Below are 21,840 nucleotides of genomic sequence, written 5' to 3' on the forward strand. Positions count from 1 at the left end.
ACAAAGTTGTAGACCCTTTTGGGGTAGGGGGGTGTTTGTTTTGGTGATTTCAAATGTCAACACTGGCTTCCAGAAATCACTTACCCCACCTTTAAGACACATAGCACTATATAATCATAATTGTGTAATTATTGAATACTTTATCCAGCATAAATCAACATAGTTCTATTTATTAATATACACTTTTTTGTATGTAATATATATTTTACTGATATGTCAATTACATCCTGCAAGCATAAATCAACATATATAGTTTTATGCTATTTATTTTGGTTTTATGACAGTTACAAAATTGTGTTTACTTATAAAATATGTTTTTCAAATTGTACTCAAAATGGAATGAAAAATAATGCTGTTGCTTAGTCAGAAGCATGATGCCCAGATGAGGAAAAAAAATAAAAAAAATCTCACCATATCAGCAGCGGGAGGCATCCTTAATTCATAACCTTTAAGTGTTTCACACATAAGCACAGAGATTAGAGTGGACGTGAGCGCAATATCTAAACAAGTGCACAGAACCATGACTGTTCTTATAGGAAGAAGTGTTATTCAGCATACGTCTTAACGTGCAGGTCATTAATTTAGCGTTATCAGCCCGACGCAAGCACTTTCCTTTCATCTCACGTTCTTCCACACGAAGGTGACTTGCCGTGTGCAACTGAAAGACAGTGACACTGATGGAATTAAAAGAGAGCAGAAAAAAGGAAGAGGTAAAGGGAGAATCACTATTTGCATTCTTCTACCAAAGTTCCTGCACCCCTCCCATTACTCTGAATTGATTTTCTCATTCGCCTCATCCATCTTGACGCAAAAGGCCTTGATATTTTGACTAGCCGCTATCTCTCTTGTATCGGGAGGGTGCGCATTATTTACCGCTGTCTGCTTGTGGTGAGTACACATTAATTAATCAATATGATGCTATTCTTCCGGACATGTAGCCAGCGAGTGGTGATACATCAGGAAGAGACGAGGACTGGCGGAGGGAACGGCTGCTACCTGAGAATCTGCCCAGGGGGCCAAAGATTACAGTATTCCTAGCAAGGACACTGCAGCTAACAAGAGGGTGATGAGAGACGACTGATGTCGGACACTTCAATAAGACGGGTGAGGTCACTAGTCACTGTGACGAGAGCTGATTTTAAGTGCAAATGTTTGTATACCGCATATAAAAGAACACTACCTTCAGTTGCAGGAAAGAGATTCTGTCCCTCGCTGTTGGTTTCAGCCAGTTTGCCTGTCCGCAGTAAAACTTCAGCAAAGTCTTCTTGAGGGGTGTAGTCGTACGAAGAATACACATCCTCAGACTGAAAAATTCATAGAGGACAACAAGGGATTTACACTTTAGTTTTTGCTTATTTAATCTGACATTTTTTGCATAAAGCTTTGACATTTGACATAAAATACAGTACACGACAGAAGCCAATACCTGTCAACTGAATTTTAAATTTAATCAAGATCAACTAAATACATATAGTATGCATATTTTTCTGAATTCTTTGATCAATAAAAAGCAAACAAAAACTGTATTTATTATTTAAATATTTACTTTTATTTTTTATAAATTTAAAGCAAATTTTCAGCATTGCAGAAAAAGTAATAAAGGGGTGATATGATGCCATTTTAAAGATCATTATTTTGTGTATTTGGTGTAACAGAATGTTGACATGCTTTAATGTTCAAAAAACACATTTTTCAAATACTGTACATTATTGTAGTTCCTCTATGCCCTGCCTCCTTTTCTACAAAGTCCCTCCTTCCAACAAGTGCAGACTGCTCTGATTGGCCAACTGACCCAGTTCATTATGAATGGCCGAACACCACAAGCATGCGTCGGAAATGTAACACCCCTTACCATAATCGCAAGCTTCAGCTTTCAATAGCAAATACTTGAACTAATAACAAAGCATAGCCAGCCTTGTACCCTGCTAGGTTCACGAACGGTCGTTCATAAAATGCGTTGCACAAATTCGAACATTTGGGTTGTGCTGTTGTGTTGTAAACAAATCTTAACAATGAGTCCTAATTGCATCTATTTACGGAATTCCAAATAAAGTGCTTTTGCTTTCGCACTGAAACACAGCGTCTCCCTGTCATGGCTGCATCAGCACTACTGCAGTTACTGAAACCACACCTTCTTTCTTTGCATGAACATTTGGCCATTACGTAAATATTTCCACATCCTGACGTAGACATGTGGGGGCATGTTTGAATGAGCCGTTTTAGGGGGGTGTGGACGAGTCTTAACTTTCATAAAGAAAATCTCTTTGGGTTTGAGACTTTAGTCTTTGCAACTTTAAGGATTTCATCTATACGAACAGCTTGTAACACTCCAAAGAGAAAGGAAAACTTGAAAATCGCATCATATGACCCCTTTAATTTTTTACAAAAAAAAAAAATCTGACCCCAAAAGGTTTGAATGATAAAGTGTGTAATTTTTGAGGGACAGAAAATTTGTTAAATATTATATATCATATGACTTATTAAAAACAGTTTTTAAGAAGTAGAAGAAGAATTTGCACATGCACATTCCACAAAAGCTCAACCATATATCCTGGTGACACTTTTATAAGGAATAAGAACTACGGAAATCAAACAACAAAATGATACCATACAAATAAACAAATGTGGTTTGAATGAATACAAATTAATGAAAATTAAATAAAAATAAAAAAGATTTATTGTGCCATATTTCAAGTCTTCTGAAGCCATGTAACTACATGTGAAGAACAGTTCAGTGTTATTCACTGAAACTCCTGACATCTCTGATTTGAAGTTTGAAAGCTTAAGATTCATTGCACAGAAAAGTGTGACCTGTTTATTACTCAAAACATCTCCATTTGTGCTGCACTGAAGAAAGTCCACATGAAGGTAATTAAATGACCACAAAACATCTTTAATCCTAGAATAATGAACACTCAGAACTAAACATCATATTTACATTATTATAGCAGAGGTTGTCAAAACATGGGAATGACAGAGATATACAGAGAAAGAAACAAATAAAGCTGTAGAAGAAAAACACAAACAGATGAGAGCCAGAAGGAAGGAAATATGGTGAAATTTACCGTATTGACGTATGGATCATTGAACAGCTCCTCGTAGAAAGGACTGCACCCCTGCCTTTCCAGATCGGCGTTCTGATTGGCCACACCAGTACGGTTTCTTTCCACAGCTTGTCCCTGAGAGGAGATAAACATTCATTAAACATTCATAGAATATTCATAAAACATTCACAGACACGCATGCAGGAGCCATTAATGTTTCAGCCACGCTCGTAAACGTTCTTAAGGCGCCAGAGCCTTCTGCCAAGGACAGGGGGAGCTTTTGTTTCTGGCCTTCAGAGACAGTCACTATGGAAGGCCATTAGAAATGCACAAGCTTCAGCTTGTCATCGAGCATTTCACAGGAAGGACTCGAGCAAATCTCACAGATGGAGGACACAGAAACAGGAACTCAAAAAACAAACCGCTTCACAAAGAGACACACAGAAGTCGGTCAGGGAGAAGATCAATCATGCCAGGTTTTAATGGCCTAACAAAACCTGCCAAAAAATGTGCAGGCGAGTCTCACTGTTGAGCTCTGTTCAACCTGTTCCTGGCGGTTGTGTTTTGAAGAGGAGTGATGCATAATGGAGCAAGGCACGCGGTTACACTTCAGAGAGTGGCGAATAAAACCTTTCGGGCTCAATTTAAATGGGACTTACGTGCAGTGGACGAAGTAAGCTGAGGGACTCCCTCCACCAATGGGAGTCGCTTACGGCGGTCAGCACAGCTCTGGTGGTCGTGGTGGTGTTGGTCAGTACTTCTATAGTGCGGGCTGTGGTTCTGTGCAGCAGGTCGGTGGGGTTAATTGATCCAGGAACAACAGCTCCGGGCTGCTATGGGCAGCCAAGAAAGGTTACACATGAGCCATACTGATCAATTTACAGCGGTTATAGCTGAACTAAACAGCTAAACAGTGTACATACAGTAGGATTTAATTTGTCTACAGACACCTTTGGCTCTCTCAATAGGGGTTTTAAAACAGTATTTCATATAAACTGCTGTGAAACAAAAGCAGCTTTTGCCAAATTATAAATAAAAGGGACATGACAAATCAGGACCATGATGCTGTGATCAATATAACCAAAAGAATATGGTTGACTAGAGTATTTTATTTTATACATGTAATGATGTAATGCAGAAACCTTAACAGAACAAATCCAAATGGATGCCATATACAGTGGGGAAAAAAATATTTGATCCCCTGCTGATTTTGTACGTTTGCCCACTGACAAAGAAATGATCAGTCTATAATTTTAATGGTAGGTTTATTTGAGCAGTGAGAGACAGAATAACAACAAAAAAGTCCAGAAAAATGCATATAAATTGATTTGCATTTTAATGAGACAAATAAGTATTTAATCCCCTTATCAATCAGCAAGATTTGTGTCTCTCTCCTAATCTCAGCTCCTTGTATAAAATACAACCTGTCCACAGAAGCAATCAATCAATCAGATTCCAAACTCTCCACCATGGCCAAGACCAAAGAGCTGTCCAAGGATGTCAGGGATAAGATTGTAGACCTACACAAAGCTGGAATGGGCTACAAGACCATCGCCAAGCAGCTTGGTGAGAAGGTGACAACAGTTGGTGCTATTATTTGCAAATGGAAGTAACACAAAATAACTGTCAATCTCCTTTGGAATAGGGCTCCATGCAAGATCTCACCTCGTGGAGTTTCAATGATCATGAGAACGGTGAGGAATCAGCCCAGAACTACACAGGAGGATCTTGTCAATGATCTCAAGGCAGCTGGGACCATATTCACCAAGAAAACACTTGGTAACACACTACGCCGTGAAGCAATGAAATCCTGCAGTGCCCGCAAGGTCCCCCTGCTCAAGAAAGCACATGTACAGGCCCGTCTGAGGTTTACCAATGATTCAGAGGAGAACTGGGTGAAAGTGTTGTGGTCAGATGAGACCAAAAGTGAGCTGTTTGGCATCAACTCAACTCTACGTGTTTGGAGGAGGAGGAATGCTGCCTATGACCCCAAGAACACCATCCCCACCGTCAAAAATGGAGGTGGAAACATGCTTTGGGGGTGTTTTTCTGCTAAGGGGATGAAACAACTGCACTGCATCAAAGGGACAATGGACAGGGCCATGTACCGTCAGGGCCAGGGCACTGAAACCACCCAGGGCATTGAAAATAGGTCGTGTATGGGTATTCCAGCATAACAATGACCCAAAGCACACAGCCAAGGCAACAAAGGAGTGGCCCAAGAAGAAGTACATTAAGGTCCTGGAGTGGCCTAGCCAGTCTCCAGACCTTAATCGCATAAAAAAAATCTGTGGAGGGAGCTGAAGGTTCAAGTTGCCAAACGTCAGCCTCGAAACCTTAATGACTTGGAGAGGATCTGCAAAGAGGAGTGGGACAAAATCCCTCCTGAGATGTGTGTAAACCTGGTGGCCAACTACAAGAAACGTCTGACCTCTGTGATTGACAACAAGAGTTCTGCCACCAAATACTAAGTCATGTTTTGAGAAGGAGTCAAATACTTATGTCTCATTAAAATGCAAATCAATTTTTAATTTTTTTAAAATGTGTTTTTCTGGATTTTTGTTGTTGTTATTATATCTTTCACTGTTCAAATAAACCTACCATTAAAATTATAGACTGATCATTTCTGTGTCAGTGGGCAAACAAAATCAGCAGGGGATCAAAAAAAATTTCCCCACTGTGCGCGCGTGTGCGTATATATATAAATATAAATATAATCAGTAAAATATTTCTACACTAGGAATTTAAGATCATTTAAAAAAAATATTACAATTTATTTGTTGGCTGGAGTTTTTAAAAAAAATTTTTTATATTGATGCATGTTATGATGAAAAGCAGAAACCACAACAAAAAAGTTAAACATATCACTAAATACATTTTTAATGTAAAAAATGTATTCAAATTAAATGCAAACATAAAAAAGCATTATTTTTGACATTTATATATTAAAACGATAAAATATTTAATATTATATTAATTGGTTGGATTAATGTGCATAAATTGATTATGCTAACTAAGACCAGGACAATGCATTAGCAAAGTAAATAGGGTCATTTTTTATTTTGATGTTTGATTGACTTTAAGGTGAGGACAGACAACAAGGATACTAATCATGCTTTGAGATTTTACATACATTTAACAGTTTGTGTCATAAGTGAACTTCTACATGGGGAGTCTGGACCTATTTCCTGCTGTTTATTCACAGACAAGTCCAATCATGCAAACTTGGGTAAAATGTTAAATGCAAAAATGGCCAAAGTGTTGGTTTACAAGCAAGCACTTTGTGTAAATGTGATTAATAAATCATTCATCAGAGACTGTAAATGTTATCATGTTGCAATTAGGTGGCAAGTATGCTAATTTACTTAAGGCAAGCGTTACCCAGCGGGGAAAATACAGACACAAAGAAACCTGAGGAAATCCCAGCAGGGACAGGAATTTCCATTTAATCCTATAAAACAAACAAAAGCACTACTATAGTCATCACATCGAGCTAAACTCGACATGCATTATAAATGAAGGTAAAGGCACAGGGACGTAAATTGACTCCTGAGCGAGAAAGCTCTCTTCCATCAGTGGAGCAAAGCACCGCCAGCTCACTGTAGCAACATGGCAAAAACGGAAACAAACGCACGTATTTACACTACTGCGATGAGAGGGGAACACTGTGACTGTGTGTACAAACTCAAACCACATATCTGACCTCATCAATACTTCATTGAGCTTTAAATGCACATTTAGCAGATAAACAACGCACACATTGCGTAAATGTATTTTTGTGTGCACATAAATCTTTAAACATGTCTGTTGTATCCTTTCTCATGCTATACTTACACCATATGAAAAGTGCAGAGAGAGTATGTTATTGAAGCATTGAACTCCGAGTTCAGTCAAAGACTGTGCTTTACAGCCCACTATAATGTAATGATCCAGGAGAAGATTTTACTATTTTATAGCCATGAATGAAACAATGGTGCTCAAGTAAAAATGCGTAACGAAAGCTCACAGACAGCATGAAGCCCAAATTGCCCCTTTTTACCTTCTTATTGCAGGTTCATGGACCTATTGTGAATTATTTATCTGTGCATGTTACTAGAAATAAAAAAATATAATGTTTATATTCTTATAATTTATTGAATAATAATAATAGTTATTAATATTAAATAACAATAACTAGACAATGTATATATATAATTCTGTCATGAAACTCTAGATAGCGCAGGCTGACGGGTTATTAACGTAACTGATGATATTCAGAGAGTTAAACAACTTGGCACAAGCTGATTGTTCATACTGCATATACAATCAATGAGCTTACTGCCTTGCATTTATATGGCTGGCTAATATTCACTTGAGATTCCTGCAGTGCGCTTTCAGAATTTCTCTGAAACCCTCCACCTTCCCCAGCTCCACCTGTATAGATCTGCTACGGGTTATTTTACATGCTATTTGTGCAGCAGCAGTATATCTTAAATACTCACGGCACCGTATCACCATATGCACTGGCAAGTTCCTGTACTTGTTTTCAGCAGCAGCAATAATTTACAACTACAGCAGCAGCGTAGCAGAGATATAAATATAAATTGTTTGAAACAATATATATATTATATATAGTATAATATAATATAATATAATATATACACACACACACACACACACACATGCATACACACGCATTAAAAGGACCATTAAAATTAGACAGTAAAAGGAAAATATTTTAAATTGGTGAAAATAAATATATAAAATGTATTATACTTTTTTCATTTAAATTTGAACTCAAAATGTTAATGTTGAAAAGCAAAATTCCATGGAAAATTTTATGCACAGGTTAAGAAAAAAAGTAACAAAACTGTCATATGCAATATTCTAAAAGGACAATTAGCAGAATTATCATTCATATTTGTTCAGTGTGCATTAAATAATTTTAACAGATTGAACTTTTGATTTTTTGTATTAGTAAATTCTGAAGTGAACCCTAAGAAGAATAATTACTATATAACCATTGTTTATTGATAGGTCATGTTATCTAACAAATGGAATCTTATTGTAAAGTGTTTTTAATACTACAGTTTCCATCTATTTGATATACACTTGTCTTAAAATGTATGTAACCTTATCTAAATTAATTATAAAAGCTGAGGTTTATTATTTCCTGAAAAGTTATATTTTAGCTGGAGTCATTGATCTAATGTTGCATTTGATCAGACTCAGCCCGTCTTTACTTAAAGCTGCAGTCCATAATTTTTGCCTCTGTCGCCATCTCATTTGTCGCTTCAGCGAGGATGAATCCAATGTTTTGGGGAGTATGTGTAGCTGTCAGTCACCGCACCGGTGTGGATATTTACTGTACTTCGCAATCACAGATTTTAGCCTATGTCTTGGAATATATGACTTAAATAAGAATTTTCACCATATATTGCCATCAAAACAGGTAAGTAATATTTGTTCTGCCCAACTGAGGTAAAAAGCATTACCATAAATCGCTCTACCAATGGTGAGTTAATCTAAAGATCAGTTAGCTCATATTACATCAAACCGTGAAAATTATTATTATTGTTATACTTTATTCTGAAATGATTAAATGTTAAAAACATCAGCATTGCGTGACTAAGTATAGTGTGTAGATTTCAATTTCTGTACAGTCTAATATCTAATTGTCATTCGAATTTCATATTAAGAAATTATTTTAAACCAAAAAGCAAACTATGCTTCCTTTGAACTGGTTTTCTTTAAAATATAAATCTGGCGTAATCCCAGTCTATCTGCAATCAGAAGCACATTTAAAACTAGAATATTATTACATTTCATTCACATGCGTTTCATAAACACATAATCCTTTCTGGATTACAATCCGCCATCAAAATGATACATTTAATTATTCTAGCTGCTATGAGAAAAGGCTATAAATGATTCGCCACCTGGAGGATCCTCACATGCGATAGCCTAGTAGCTGGGACAAATTCATTATGTTTACAGATGTGATGTAATGAAACGGCAGCATGCTCAAATTTCCCGCGAAAACCTACCCGTACCACTCAAATTAGAAAACATTATTATAAGCTTATCATTGTGAATCGGGCTGAAGACTACAGTTTTGAACACTGTAAAAATGCTTAAATATTGATTTTGGATCATTTTTAACCAAATAAAGTTACGGACTGCAGCTTTAAGTATATTGTATTTTTCCTTTTACAACAGTTTACAGTTGTTTTTCAGCGGCAGCAGAAATATGACACTTTTGGGTGAAAATTGTTTACTTTTTTTTCATACTTTTATTACTTGTGGAAAAACTTTTAAATAAGCATAAAGAATGGCACTGATTTTTGTACAATTTATTTTTGTTTAACTTTCTTAATTAAAAATAATGTGTTTTGCTTTGGTACCGAAATTGGTACCGGGAACCGTGGATTTTCACTGGTATTGGTACCAAATACCGAAATTTTGGTACAGTGACAACACTACTTCAAAGTGTCACAATAAATAAAGACCTACGATGTGATGTATGCAGAAGCACTGTTCTTTACCTCAGACATTTCGTCGCCCATTCTCTGGTCTTGAGAGGGCTCAATCTTGTAATTTACAGCCTGGTACAGAACCTAAGACAAGAGAGGAGAGCGAAACATTGACTTTCTCATTCCTGCCCTTCAGCACAATACCTTTTTTCTCTTCAATTTCCTTAGCTCTTAAATGTTTAATCGTTCTGGCAGTATTTATACTTGGCACGGCAGTAAAACTTATTTAAATTACTATTCCATTCCTCAATGCATTTTCTTTTGAGTGTATCAATGTGGCAACTATCTTGGTATACGTAAATCTACTTTAGGCCTTTCCTAAAAACAGCCTGAGACCAAAGCAGTCAACACAGAGGGAGATAGAGGCGATTTGAGCTGGAAAGAGTGCTTAGGGGGTAATAGTGTGTGTGTGTTGGAGGCGATTTCTAAAACTTAAAAGCTCCGTTTTAAGTCTGTCTATGCATACTGTGTCCAACACAGCATATCCCTATACACAGAAACAAGGGAAGAAAGGAGCAGGAAACTTGGCAAATGTTTCTATAGAATAACTATTCAAAACATTCCAGCTATAAATATACTGTATGAGGCATCCTGGGGTTTAAACTATGACTGCAGTGGAGATCAGGAGTTAGCTTTTACCTTGAAGTAACAATTACTAGTTATTAATAACAGGAAATAATACATGTAAGCCTACATACAAAATAGTATGTAGTAGACTCTAGCAACCATCTCTCTCTCTGCATGTGTAAAATAGTTAGAGGGACGATACATCTAAGTGGACAAAAATGCACCTGCGTCTGAAGGGAACTGGAAGCCGCTAACAGATTCTGGATGCTGCTGGGAGGACAGTGTGTGAGTGCGAACGCCATCAGCTCCTGACGGGCGGAAAGCTGCGAGTACATCTCACACTGACCCAGCTGAGCGCACACATCCCAACCATCACTATAGCCTAGAGTGAGAGGGGGGGGGGAAAGGGAAATTTATGGAAAGCAGTCATATATGGCAGACATGAGATTTCAAACTGACTTTGAAAGAGGAGGTCAGACATTTCTTATGTTTCAACTTGTAAAAATATGTCATAGAGAGCACTTAGCAACCAATGTTTTCAAGGGCCTGAGTGTTGTTCAGAACTGTCTTTTACATTTCAATTCAATTCATGAATTGCAATTTGAATTTTAATTCAAGAAAGAATGAAAATGGAATAACGTAGCTGCTAAGCAAGTGATTTTCAACTAGAAAATGAAAGTCTGTCAATCAATGCTGGTTTGATAAACCTAGATTGAAAGTTTCAAGTCTATAATTAGACAGACAGAATGACAGAACTAGATAGAATGATATATAGAATCACAGAACAATACAAAAAGATAGAAAGAACAAGGAGTGATAGAAAGACTGGCAGATAGATGAAAGAATGATAAAACAACAGAATGATATAGTTATACACATAGAACAATATATATAGAATACATATAGAACTACCAATGTAACAATATAGAACAGATACATAGATCAAATGACATAGAACAAAACAATAACAAAGATGACAGAATGATGGACAGAACAATACAGTGACAGATGTGACAGATAAATGACTGATAGAATAATAGATACAACAAACAACAGAATGAACGATAGGTAGGACAGATAGAACGATAGACAGAACGATAGAACGATAGACAGAACGATAGATAGAACGATAGATAGAACGATAGATAGATAGCTCGAGATAGATAGAACGACAGATCGATAGATACAACATCTGCCCCGCAACAACAAAAACAGCAAAACCCACAATCCTCTGCTTCAGCACCAGCCACTGTAGCGCTGCGGTTTTAGCTATAGCATAGTTTCCAGATTCTGTTGCAATTCTATTCTTGTTTTTCCATCCGTGGCTCTTATTGCCTCATGTATTCAGTAAATCTTTCTAATCTCTAGCACTCTCCCTCTCTTCCTCATTCTCCACGAGTGACTGAATAATTACACAGTGAAGCAGGAGAGAGGCTAACCCATTTTCCACACTGATGTTAGCAAGGCTGAGACTGCTGCCGATAGCAATCAGAGATTAGCACATCTTCTGTTCTCAAGCCTGCATTAATCTACCCCAGCCTGAAGCATACACACACACGCACGCAACACCAGTCTCTTTCCAATGTCTGATGGTGCATTGACTGAACAGCACCACACAAGCGCGCACACATAAAAAACCTTTGAGCTCTGATTACAGATGCATCTGACTGGAATGATAAAGATTGTCCTGCTGATCACATGCAGAACATTTTGTTATTCAAACTTCACTTAGGTAAACACCAAAAGTCTGCTTTTGTTATTTTATTTGCACTGAGTACCATTCACAATTTTGGGGTGGCAAGATTTCTTCAAGGCTGCATTTATGTGATCAAATATACAGTGAAAATAGAAGCATTGTGAAATATCATTGCAATTTAAAATAACTTATTTTACAATATTTTTAAATACAATTTATTCCTGTGATGGCAAGGCTGAATTTTCAGCAGCCATTTCTCCAGTCTTCAATGTCACATGATCCTTCAGAAATTATTCTAATATGCTGATTTGCTGCTCAAAAAAAAATCTCAGTTGCGCTGCCTATTTTTATTTGATTTTTTTGGGGTGGAAAACCTTTAAGGATTCTTCAATAAATAGAAAGTAAAAAAAAAAACCAAACTGTTTTTATTTCAAATCAAACATTTTAAATGTCTTCGCTGTCACTTTTGATCAATGTACTTGATAAACAAAGGTAATATCTCCTTTACAATCACTTCCTGTCATTGCTTCAACTGTCCTATCAATAATACATGCAACAAGGCAGAAATATATAATATATTACTTTTACTACACAAGAACTATAGCAAAAGGGAGGTGAAATAGATTGAATAGGCTTATGTAAAAAAAAAAAATAAATTACTGTAATATTACGTCCTTATATAATTTCGGAGGACCTTTCTTTTAAAACTGTTAAGCTTTAGGATTTTAAAGAATACAAAAGTCTGATCCCTGAAAATCCACAGTGCATTTCTTGGATTAAAACAAAGTAGAAAGTGTAGAGAGATTTAGAGTTGCGCTGTGCCGGCTTACCTGCTGCCATCAGATCCTGGCAGTGGATGTAGGAAGCCTTGAAGTCCTGACAGCACAGAGCCTGTTCTGCCAACAGCGAGAGCACCTGACCCTTCCTCTTGACCTCATCATCACCTAAACACACACCAGAACATCACACAACCATGCGATACCACAAATTCTGGAACATTTAAAGGAACAATGCACCCATAAATGAAAACTTTATTGAAAACTGACTCGCTCATTCAAGATGTAGATGTGTTTGTTTATTCATCAGAACTGATTTAGAGGAATTTAGCATTACATAACTTGCAAAGCAACACATCCATCAAAAATGTGTTTTAACTTTAAAATATTTCTCTCCTGATTCAGATGAGACCAGTTTTGTACTGGAGAAAGCAATATTATGGATATTATATGCACACATATTTTAAGCAATGGTTTGAAGTTAAAAACATCTTAATTATGAATTTGTTTATTACAAACACTCAGCTTTTCACTTCACAAGACATTAATTGATGAACTGGGGTTGTGTTAATTGCTTGTGGATTATTTTAATCAGCTGTTTGGACTCTTATTCTGACGGCACCCATTCACTGCAGAGGATCTATTGGTGAGCATGTAATGTAATGGTAAATTTTTCCAAATCTGTTCTGATGAACAAAAAATCTTATCTACATCTTGGATGACCGGAGGGTGAGTAGATTCTCAGAAACATTTCGATTTTGGATGAATATTCCTTTAAACCTGTCTATTATCACCAGCAGCAGCACATTTCATTTCAGTTTAGATGAATTAAAGAAACTGTCACTCATTTCAAAGTTCACTCTTACACTCCTCAACGTTTTGATCGCCATCACATATTAACAAATAAGCCACAAAACACCACTTTACTACTCAAATGTTCAGTCCGATGGAAGTGCAAAGGTCCAGAATATGAAACTGCTCAGCAGTAAATTAATTTCCTTTCAAATATTTTTCTGATAAATTCCTGGACGGCTGCATAGATGTTGTACAAATATCACAATCACATCTCAGAGAATGCCCTCTTACACAGCTCTGATCTCGGTCCAAAATATGAAAATAAAAAAAGACCACGAAGCCTGATGAAAACAGTGATAGGGGTTGTCTTTTTCATTAAAGTGTGTGTCGAGCATCAAAGGCCAGGCAGGCAATAATACGAGCGGAGGCAGGAAAGTGAGCGTGCACATGTGCGCGAACGCCTGCGATCCCATGGATATGATTATTCGCCTGTAAAATCAAAAGGGTTGATACTACGGGAAAAGGCATATCTCCTTATTCCAAACTGATTTATGTGTGACATGGAAGTCTTGATATATCAGGAGTATTTCTTGCTGTCAGTTTCTCCTCGTTTCACCTTTCTTATGCCAGTCCAGATACAGGCGCAGGAGCGCTGACATTTGCGCACAAACAAAACAGCCCTACGGCCATTAGTCGAGGGTAAGCCAAGGTGAATACATCAAACACTAGCACAGCAAACACCCAGTCACTTCATAGAGAGCTAATCAATTTCACTATATACGACAAGAAGAGCTTCTGACGTCCTGCATACTGATCCGCCTGACATCCACAGAGGAGAAGAGAGTCACCTCAATTACCCTTGCATCCAACACAAGAACCGATCGCTTCACCTATGAGAAGACGACTGACATTCATGCTGGCTCACAAATAAGTGGCCGAAAGAGATTCGAAAGAACATTTAACTAATTATACTTTCCACAAACGGGGAGCACTCGGGTGTCCCGTGACTTTCTTTTTTTTTTTGAGGCACCAACTTACATGCTTTCTGACGTGAGAATTAACTAGATATGTTAGATAATTCCACAATAAAAACCTTACATTAAAAATAGCTAGAATTAAACATCAAATATATGTATCGCCCATTTATATGCTGATTTTGGCCTACTGTTTACCATTTCTGAGATACTCAACAATTAAACTGTACTACAGTGTTGAGACTATTCCATAATTTGGTGATTTGATTTTTAATATGTTGTAATACACGTCATTTAATATTTAGCTGTTATCCCTGTTAAACACTGCTTAAAACTGTGATATATAAATCATTTCATATTTCTCAATTACGAAATCTGTTAACCGTTTTCAAGTCAAGCTCAATTATTCAACTTTGCTACCCAAGCTAACATAAGAAAAAAAGTCTAATAAGTATAAATATTGTAAATTACACCACTGTTCAAAAGTTTGTGGTTGATAAGCCTTATTAAGGCTTACCCAAGAATCTATTTGACCAAAACATAATAATATTGTCTTTTTTTCTTCTTTAATGAATAGAAAGTTCAAAAGAACAGCATTTATTTGAAACATTATATATTAGGTATATAATAAATAATATAAAATATGAATGTATGTCAAATTTGCAAATGTGTTTCTTATTATGTCTAACCAATATGTATATTGCTAGAGGGGAAAAAAAGTCTAAAGATGTGCAAACAAGGTTGGAAAAATAGCATACCCCATTTAAATTGAAAATCGCTAAAAAAGAGAGACAGATAGAGAGAGAGAGAAATAAATAAATACTATATGAGCTAAGGTTGAAGATCAATATTTTTGAAGGTTAGCCATCTCTTTCCATGGACCATTTTGTTTAAAACATAAATAAATAAATAAAATGAGTTTTGAATTTTTTAAAAGCTCCAGTACCTATTTTCGACCCTATTCATGAAACGTGCCTAATTTACACCAGGGTTGCATTTTGTGCCTATTTATTCTGTCAGTGGGACTCAATTTTGTTGGAGGTCATACTGGTAGAACCACAAAATTACCCCACTATCTTTGATTACGCACTGCCATTTCCAGCATTTGAGAAACAGAGCAGACCAATTATCTGCAGCCGACAACACAGCATGGGTTGTCATGTGGCCATGTACAAACACAAATTGGATATTTTCGATCCACAATGCACCCTTACAAAACTGCACAACAAATTTACTTCATAAAGAAAGAAAGATGGAGAGAAAGCTAAAGACCAATCGTTATACAATCCCTTCACTTTACTGAGATCATGCTGATTCATGGAACTGACTGATTGTAGATTCATGAGGTCACATCTCTGATGCGCATCTTTCTGGGCTGTCCGATGTAATATTAATCTCTAACCGCTGAGCAAAGCACACTTCAAAGAAATGTCTGCTTATTCATTCAATCGCTCACTCACACATATTCATCTATTTATTCACCTGTAGACACGACACAGCTGACTCTGCAAATACAGATTAAACGCACACTTTAAAGTTTACAGATTAGCACGCTTTAATCTACAAGAAATAGACGCTGTAATGCGCCGCCTTCTGCTATGACTGTCTTGTCATTTTGGAATGGCATGAAAATTATAACTTTCGAGGACTGCATTGACTGACGACTAAAACAAAGCCCTGGCTGAAGCGATGCCAAGAACTGATGTGGGTATTTTTCATCGTAACCGCTGTGGCAGGCTGTCTGTGACAGTGCTGATGAATCTTCGTAGCTGGAAATACTTCCGTTCAAGCGTTTTTCTGCAATGGACAAACATAAATGGACAGTTAGCCTGATGCTGAGGGAAGTTTTCATTCGGTTTTACCTGCAACACGCAGCAGTCTGGCCAGGTTGAGGAGGAGAGTGGACTGTCTGTAGGTAGTAGGGCACTGAGAGATGCACTCCTTGATCAATGATAGATGATCCGTCCGCAGACGCACTGCAGAGACAAAGAAGAAATGAGAGAAAAGAACAAAAACAAACACCAAAAGTTAAGACCGAGCAGAAATTCAGTATGAAGTCTATCTATCTTGTCTTTTTCTCATTTATCTTAATTTTTTGATTTGAAATGTAAATCCTTAACGTGGGGCATGTTGTGTCACTAGACCTTAGGTTTATTTTTTTTTGCTGCATACTACACAGTTCCTTACAGTACATACAATTTTCAAAAACAGTTCGCACTGTATGCATTAGATCTAAACAAAAATTTAATATGAAAAACACCAAATTCACTGCATGCATTTTCCTCACTTCCTGTCATAACAGGCAAGTACTTGTGATGTGTGGTAATTGGATGGACACAAAGCAAGTCTCAGCTGTCTGACTGAGCACAGTTTAAAATATTGAGCTGGAAGTGGTCTGTGCTAGAGGTCACGCTGGTCTGAAGCAGGCAGGGGGCCGAGCGGGCCGCGAGTTACAGGCCTGCGGGGGGGCAGACAGCTCCATCTTCTGAGGAGACACCGCGGGGGCAGCACCTGAACCGCACACAGACCAGCCAGCCATCAGCAGCACCTGCCAAAGCCATTAACCTGCTTCCAAAAACAGCCACGCATCTGTGTGTGTGGCACTGTTTACTTGAACGTGAGCATCATTGATTACAGTTTAGCTTTATCGCTCACTTTTACTTGTAAAGTTAAAATGTGCAGATTTAAATTAATTGGAAGAGAAGATGGGAAATAAGCAGATAAATTAAGCAGTAAGTCGAGCTTTGAGGCAGGCTACAGCTCCCCGTTGGCTGACAGTCGGGTGTATAACTTCGAGTGCTGGAGTGCACAGACAGCCGCGGGGTCACTCGGGTCATGAAGGGCGAATGAGCTCAAGGAGAGTGTCCACTTGATGCATTCAGACTTCCTTCGTAAGTTTAGGAAAGAGAGTGGAGTTGCTCCTGGTCTTGCCTTAACTAGATAAAACAGTTTCTTCACTTCTTCAAAAGGATGCTGGGTAAAGCACACATGGGGCTAAAGAGGCCTTCCTTTTTTTAGAAATGTGTACTTTTACTTCACTTTTCACTTGTGTTGTATTATCAATGATATCTTGATTTTCATTTCTCACAAATATGAGGAGACAGATTAACAATAGATGACTGTCCTCTTTAAATCTCCAGACTGAATATTAACATTGGTTTTACCGGATATCTCTTTTGTAATCTCAATAGAGTATCTAACAGAAAACTAAAAATGGAAATGTGTGAGAAAAGCTCTTGAGGACAGTGTCAGTAATACAATAAAAATGTAAGTTTTAATTAACGGGTATCCACACAGGACACGTTCTTGTGTTAAAACAGCTAGACTGAGCACAATAGAACTGCTCTGAAACACCTGAAATACTCTGATGGGGAAAACAGCAAGTCATGGAGTAACGGATAGATATGTTAATGTGTATATAGACCAACAATGTATTGCAAAATGTTGTGATGTGTAAAGCATCTTACGACTGTAACAGATCATTAATACACTCTTCAATTTTCACAGCATGAAACAGGAAGAATCACTCCATTTACTCTTGACGAGGAAAAAAAGTCACTTTTTGACTATTGCTGGATGATATTTCAAATCTGTATGCGATAATGCTCAAAAAGGTTGACCCAAGTGGCATTCTTCATGCATAAAACTGTTTTTGTAAAAAAAAGTTTTTTTATGTCCTTTAAAGTCTTTTGCTCACCAAGGCTGCATGTATGTATTCGATCAAAATCAGTATAAACAGTAACAGTGAAAGTTTATACAAAATTTTAAATATTGAAATTTTCCCTATTTTAATACATTTTAAAATGCAAACAACTTCTGTGAAGGCAAAATTGCATTTTCAGCAGCCATTACTTCAGTGTCACATGATCCTTCAGAAATCATTCTAATTTACTGATTAACAAACATTTCTACTTACAGTAGGAGTGTTAAAACCGTTAATGCTTAATATTTTTGCGGAAACTACAATCATTCTTTTTGAGTGGAAAGATAACTGCATTTATTTGAAATATAAAATTCTGTAAAACTAAAATTTTCTTTTGTTTTGATCACTTTAGTTCAACAATGCATCCTTACTGAAAAAAATTAATATATATATATATATATAAAAATAAATAAAAATGTACTGAGACTCCAACCTTTTGAAAACTAGTGCATTTTAAACATCACCACTAATCTGAAACACATATTTTTGATACATCATCCAGCCCTGGTTTTGAAAGATTACATTTGTCTGTTTTTATGAGATTTTTTCCTCAAACCAAACAGGAAAAGCAAACACGAACAGAGCCATAAACACAAACTGGTGCATCAGGGGCTTATTTTCCAATGGTCGATTTGATCTAGCTGGTTTAGTAAGCTTGAGCACCAATCTCCTGAAGGAAATGGAAGAACATCATATTTTCGAACGGTAATAATAGCTTAGTGCTGCATTACCTTGTAAGGGAAGAACCTTCACGCCAAACTGCTCCAATCGAGAGAGGGCGCTGATGAGATCCAATTCCTCTTGGACAAGAGAAGGGCAATCCGTGACCAACAGCAGACATGACCTAACGGACACACCAAGAGGATTCAAAATACAATATTTAACAGACAGTTCACCCAAAACTGCTTCACTTATCTGAAAATGAAAAACTCCTTTTGTGTTCCACAGAAGAAAGAATCTCATATTGGTCTGGAACAACGAGGATGAGTACATGATGGCAGAATTTTCTTTTTTTTGATTCAACTGTTCGTTTAAAGCAAAACCAGCAGCCGTTCCTTCAAATGAGTTTTGATTCTTCTTATTTCTTAATTGCGTTGCTTTCATACTGTTATCAGAGGCTTGCAAAGGCCTGCGTCTGCTCCACATCTGTGCAACTATAAATGTGCTTCATAGGACAACGGGGACAGACCAAAAAAACAAATAAAAGCATAGATCCCGGGCCAGCTCTGCTGTCACTTTCCAATATAGTTTGGCCGAGACAGCTGGACCCGGGGAAGCTAGCGGTGCACTTTTGAGCCAAGCCAGTAGCAACAGAGAAAACAGAGCAAAAATAATCATTCAATTTAAGACCTTGAGGAAAAAACAACAACAAAACGCAGCAGTATTTTCCGAGTAGTTTCCTCTACAATCTGTGAGTTTTACATGGTAGTTATTTTCAGTGACACTGCAATTGGACCCAGAAGACTGTTTCCAGCTCCTCTTTGCATAAGATTTACTGTGGTTTGTACAACTACTGGCCAATATATATAAAAAAATACTACCACCCTTCAAACAGTTTAAGGAGCTTATGTAGCAGTTTCCTACAAATACTGTACACAACATATTAATCATAGTGGTGTGGCTTTGTGATCTGGGGTGAGGAACCACAAGGTTGTAGTTTAAAACCATCACCAGTGACCTTGAGTAAGGCACCTGTACTGTGCATGTAATAAGTGTGACATAAAAAGCTTTATTTGAAAGTGTCTGCTAAACGACTGAATACTTAAACTGCATTTCCCCTGGGCTAAATTAACATGCAACACACAAAGGCTGATAGGAAATACGTTGGACTCAAAAAAATATTTGGAGAATGAAGCCACACTTAATGTCATTTTTTAAAATATGAAACATCAAACCTAGTGGCATCGAAAAATAATCTTTCCAAAAAAAAGAAAAAAAAAGAAATTAAAATAATAATAAATAAAATTATTATAGAAAATCCTGTATATATATATATATATATATATATATATATATATATATATATATATATATATATATATATATATATATATATATAGACCCTCATATATATAGACACACGTATATATAGACACACGTAAATATTTTTAAATATACACGTATGTGAACATACATATATATACACATACATATATATACACACACACACACACACACACACACACACACACAATATATTTTCTTAAATGCCATCGACTTATCAGGTTCTGGGGCCAATTAGATATACAGCAATGGAAAAAAAAAAAAAATCACAATAATGCAAGTTACCCGTGTCAAGCTATTTTTATGCTAGAACAAAAAGAAATCTGGTGGTGGTGGTGATGGCGCAGTGGATAAGACACATGCCTTTGGTGTGAGAGACCCGGGTTCGAATCCACTGTGAGACACCAATGTGTCCCTGAGCAAGACACTTAACCCCTAGTTGCTCCAGAGGCGTGCGACCTCTGACATATATAGCAATTGTAAGTCGCTTTGGATAAAAGCGTCAGCTAAATGAATAAATGTAAATGTAAATCTAAAGCTGACGTTAGACCAAACCAAATGTGCTTGTTTGCTCTACTGGTTGATTAGATGGTATGGCCGTCGTAAACATCATTAGAATTATAAGATCATGAGTCAACCGAAGACTTGAGGAACGAGAAAAACCACCATCATCAGCAACAATTCACCACATCACAATCCCACCAGATTTCTGAAGCACGGACAGATGAAAACCCTCATGTTCTTTTACCACATCTCTCCCCTTTCTTTCCACTAAACACTTTAAAAACACTCTTCCCAAGAGCAGTGTCAGAGCAGTCCAAATGGTTTCAAGCAGTTTCCAAGACAACTGCGCTACTATTAAAATGAACATGAAAGCACCAGTTATCTTCAAAATCCCCGTAAAACCCATTCAACATTAAACAACCGCTTTAAACACCCAATGCACAGTCCTCTGCTTCCTGGGGCTAAAGTAGTCTTTGTAATGAAGGCCTCTGATTAGCCTCAATAAGCTAATAATTACAAGTGTTTTTCTCAGTTTTGTTTGGCAGGAAGTGACCGTATGCGATGATTACTTAAGCACCTGCTCTCTCAGTACTACACACGACATGCCTGTTTTTGTCAAGGCCAAGACACAGCACTTCATCTTTGAAATTCAACGTAGACATTTAGCAATGCTAATAACCCAAAAATTTGGAGATTTTACGTATTTTAGGTTGTCACTTTTATTTTAATAAAATTTCGCACCTAGTTTGAAAATAGTATTTGCGGCAAATGCATTAAATGTAAAAATCTTGTTTTATAGGGCACCTATAAGTCCCTTTTTACAAGATATACTGTAATATATGATTTTTTACTGTAATATATGATTCTCCGGTGTCTCCAGAATGTGTCTGTGAAGGTTCTTCTCAAAATACCCCACAGATCATTTATTATATCATTTTGAATTTGCCTATTTTGAGTGGAAGCATAAACAGGCTGTTTATGTGCATGTCTCTTTAAATGCATATGAGCTGCTGTTCCCCGCCCCCTTTTTCAGAATAGCTCGTTCCTAAGATATCTTCTAAAAACATCTGTTTGGTTTTGATTATCATGTCTATTGCACTGAAATTAAGCAACTGAAAGCCATATCAGATTAAACTTGATATACGGTTTGTGCGCATAGAAGCAAGCCAAGCGGCATGCGAGTACTAAACCAAGCTCTCTTTCATGTCTTATTGCTCTTAAACTGTCAAATACACACAAGTTTGTTAAAAACACACACATTACAA

The 21,840-nt window shown here is 37.0% G+C and overlaps 1 protein-coding gene across 2 annotated transcripts in view; it reads right to left on the bottom strand.

Moving 5' to 3' along the window:
• Window positions 1-21,840, bottom strand: part of nbas (NBAS subunit of NRZ tethering complex) — a 168,852-nt gene that overhangs the window by 89,606 nt on the left and 57,406 nt on the right. The window contains exons 31-38 of one of the 2 annotated variants that reach the window (XM_079375563.1): window positions 18,799-18,911; window positions 16,227-16,340; window positions 12,650-12,763; window positions 10,348-10,505; window positions 9,569-9,640; window positions 3,704-3,874; window positions 3,066-3,179; window positions 1,181-1,304 (exon numbers count right to left, since the gene is read on the bottom strand). In XM_079375563.1, the coding sequence (XP_079231689.1) occupies window positions 1,181-1,304; window positions 3,066-3,179; window positions 3,704-3,874; window positions 9,569-9,640; window positions 10,348-10,505; window positions 12,650-12,763; window positions 16,227-16,340; window positions 18,799-18,911 (980 nt within the window). Of the gene's footprint in view, window positions 1-1,180; window positions 1,305-3,065; window positions 3,180-3,703; window positions 3,878-9,568; window positions 9,641-10,347; window positions 10,506-12,649; window positions 12,764-16,226; window positions 16,341-18,798; window positions 18,912-21,840 lie in introns of both variants that reach the window. The other variant, XM_079375562.1, reaches the window with a different exon arrangement.

The sequence above is a fragment of the Barbus barbus genome (genome assembly GCF_936440315.1).
Source record: "Barbus barbus genome assembly, chromosome: 24".
NCBI lineage: Eukaryota > Metazoa > Chordata > Actinopteri > Cypriniformes > Cyprinidae > Barbus > Barbus barbus.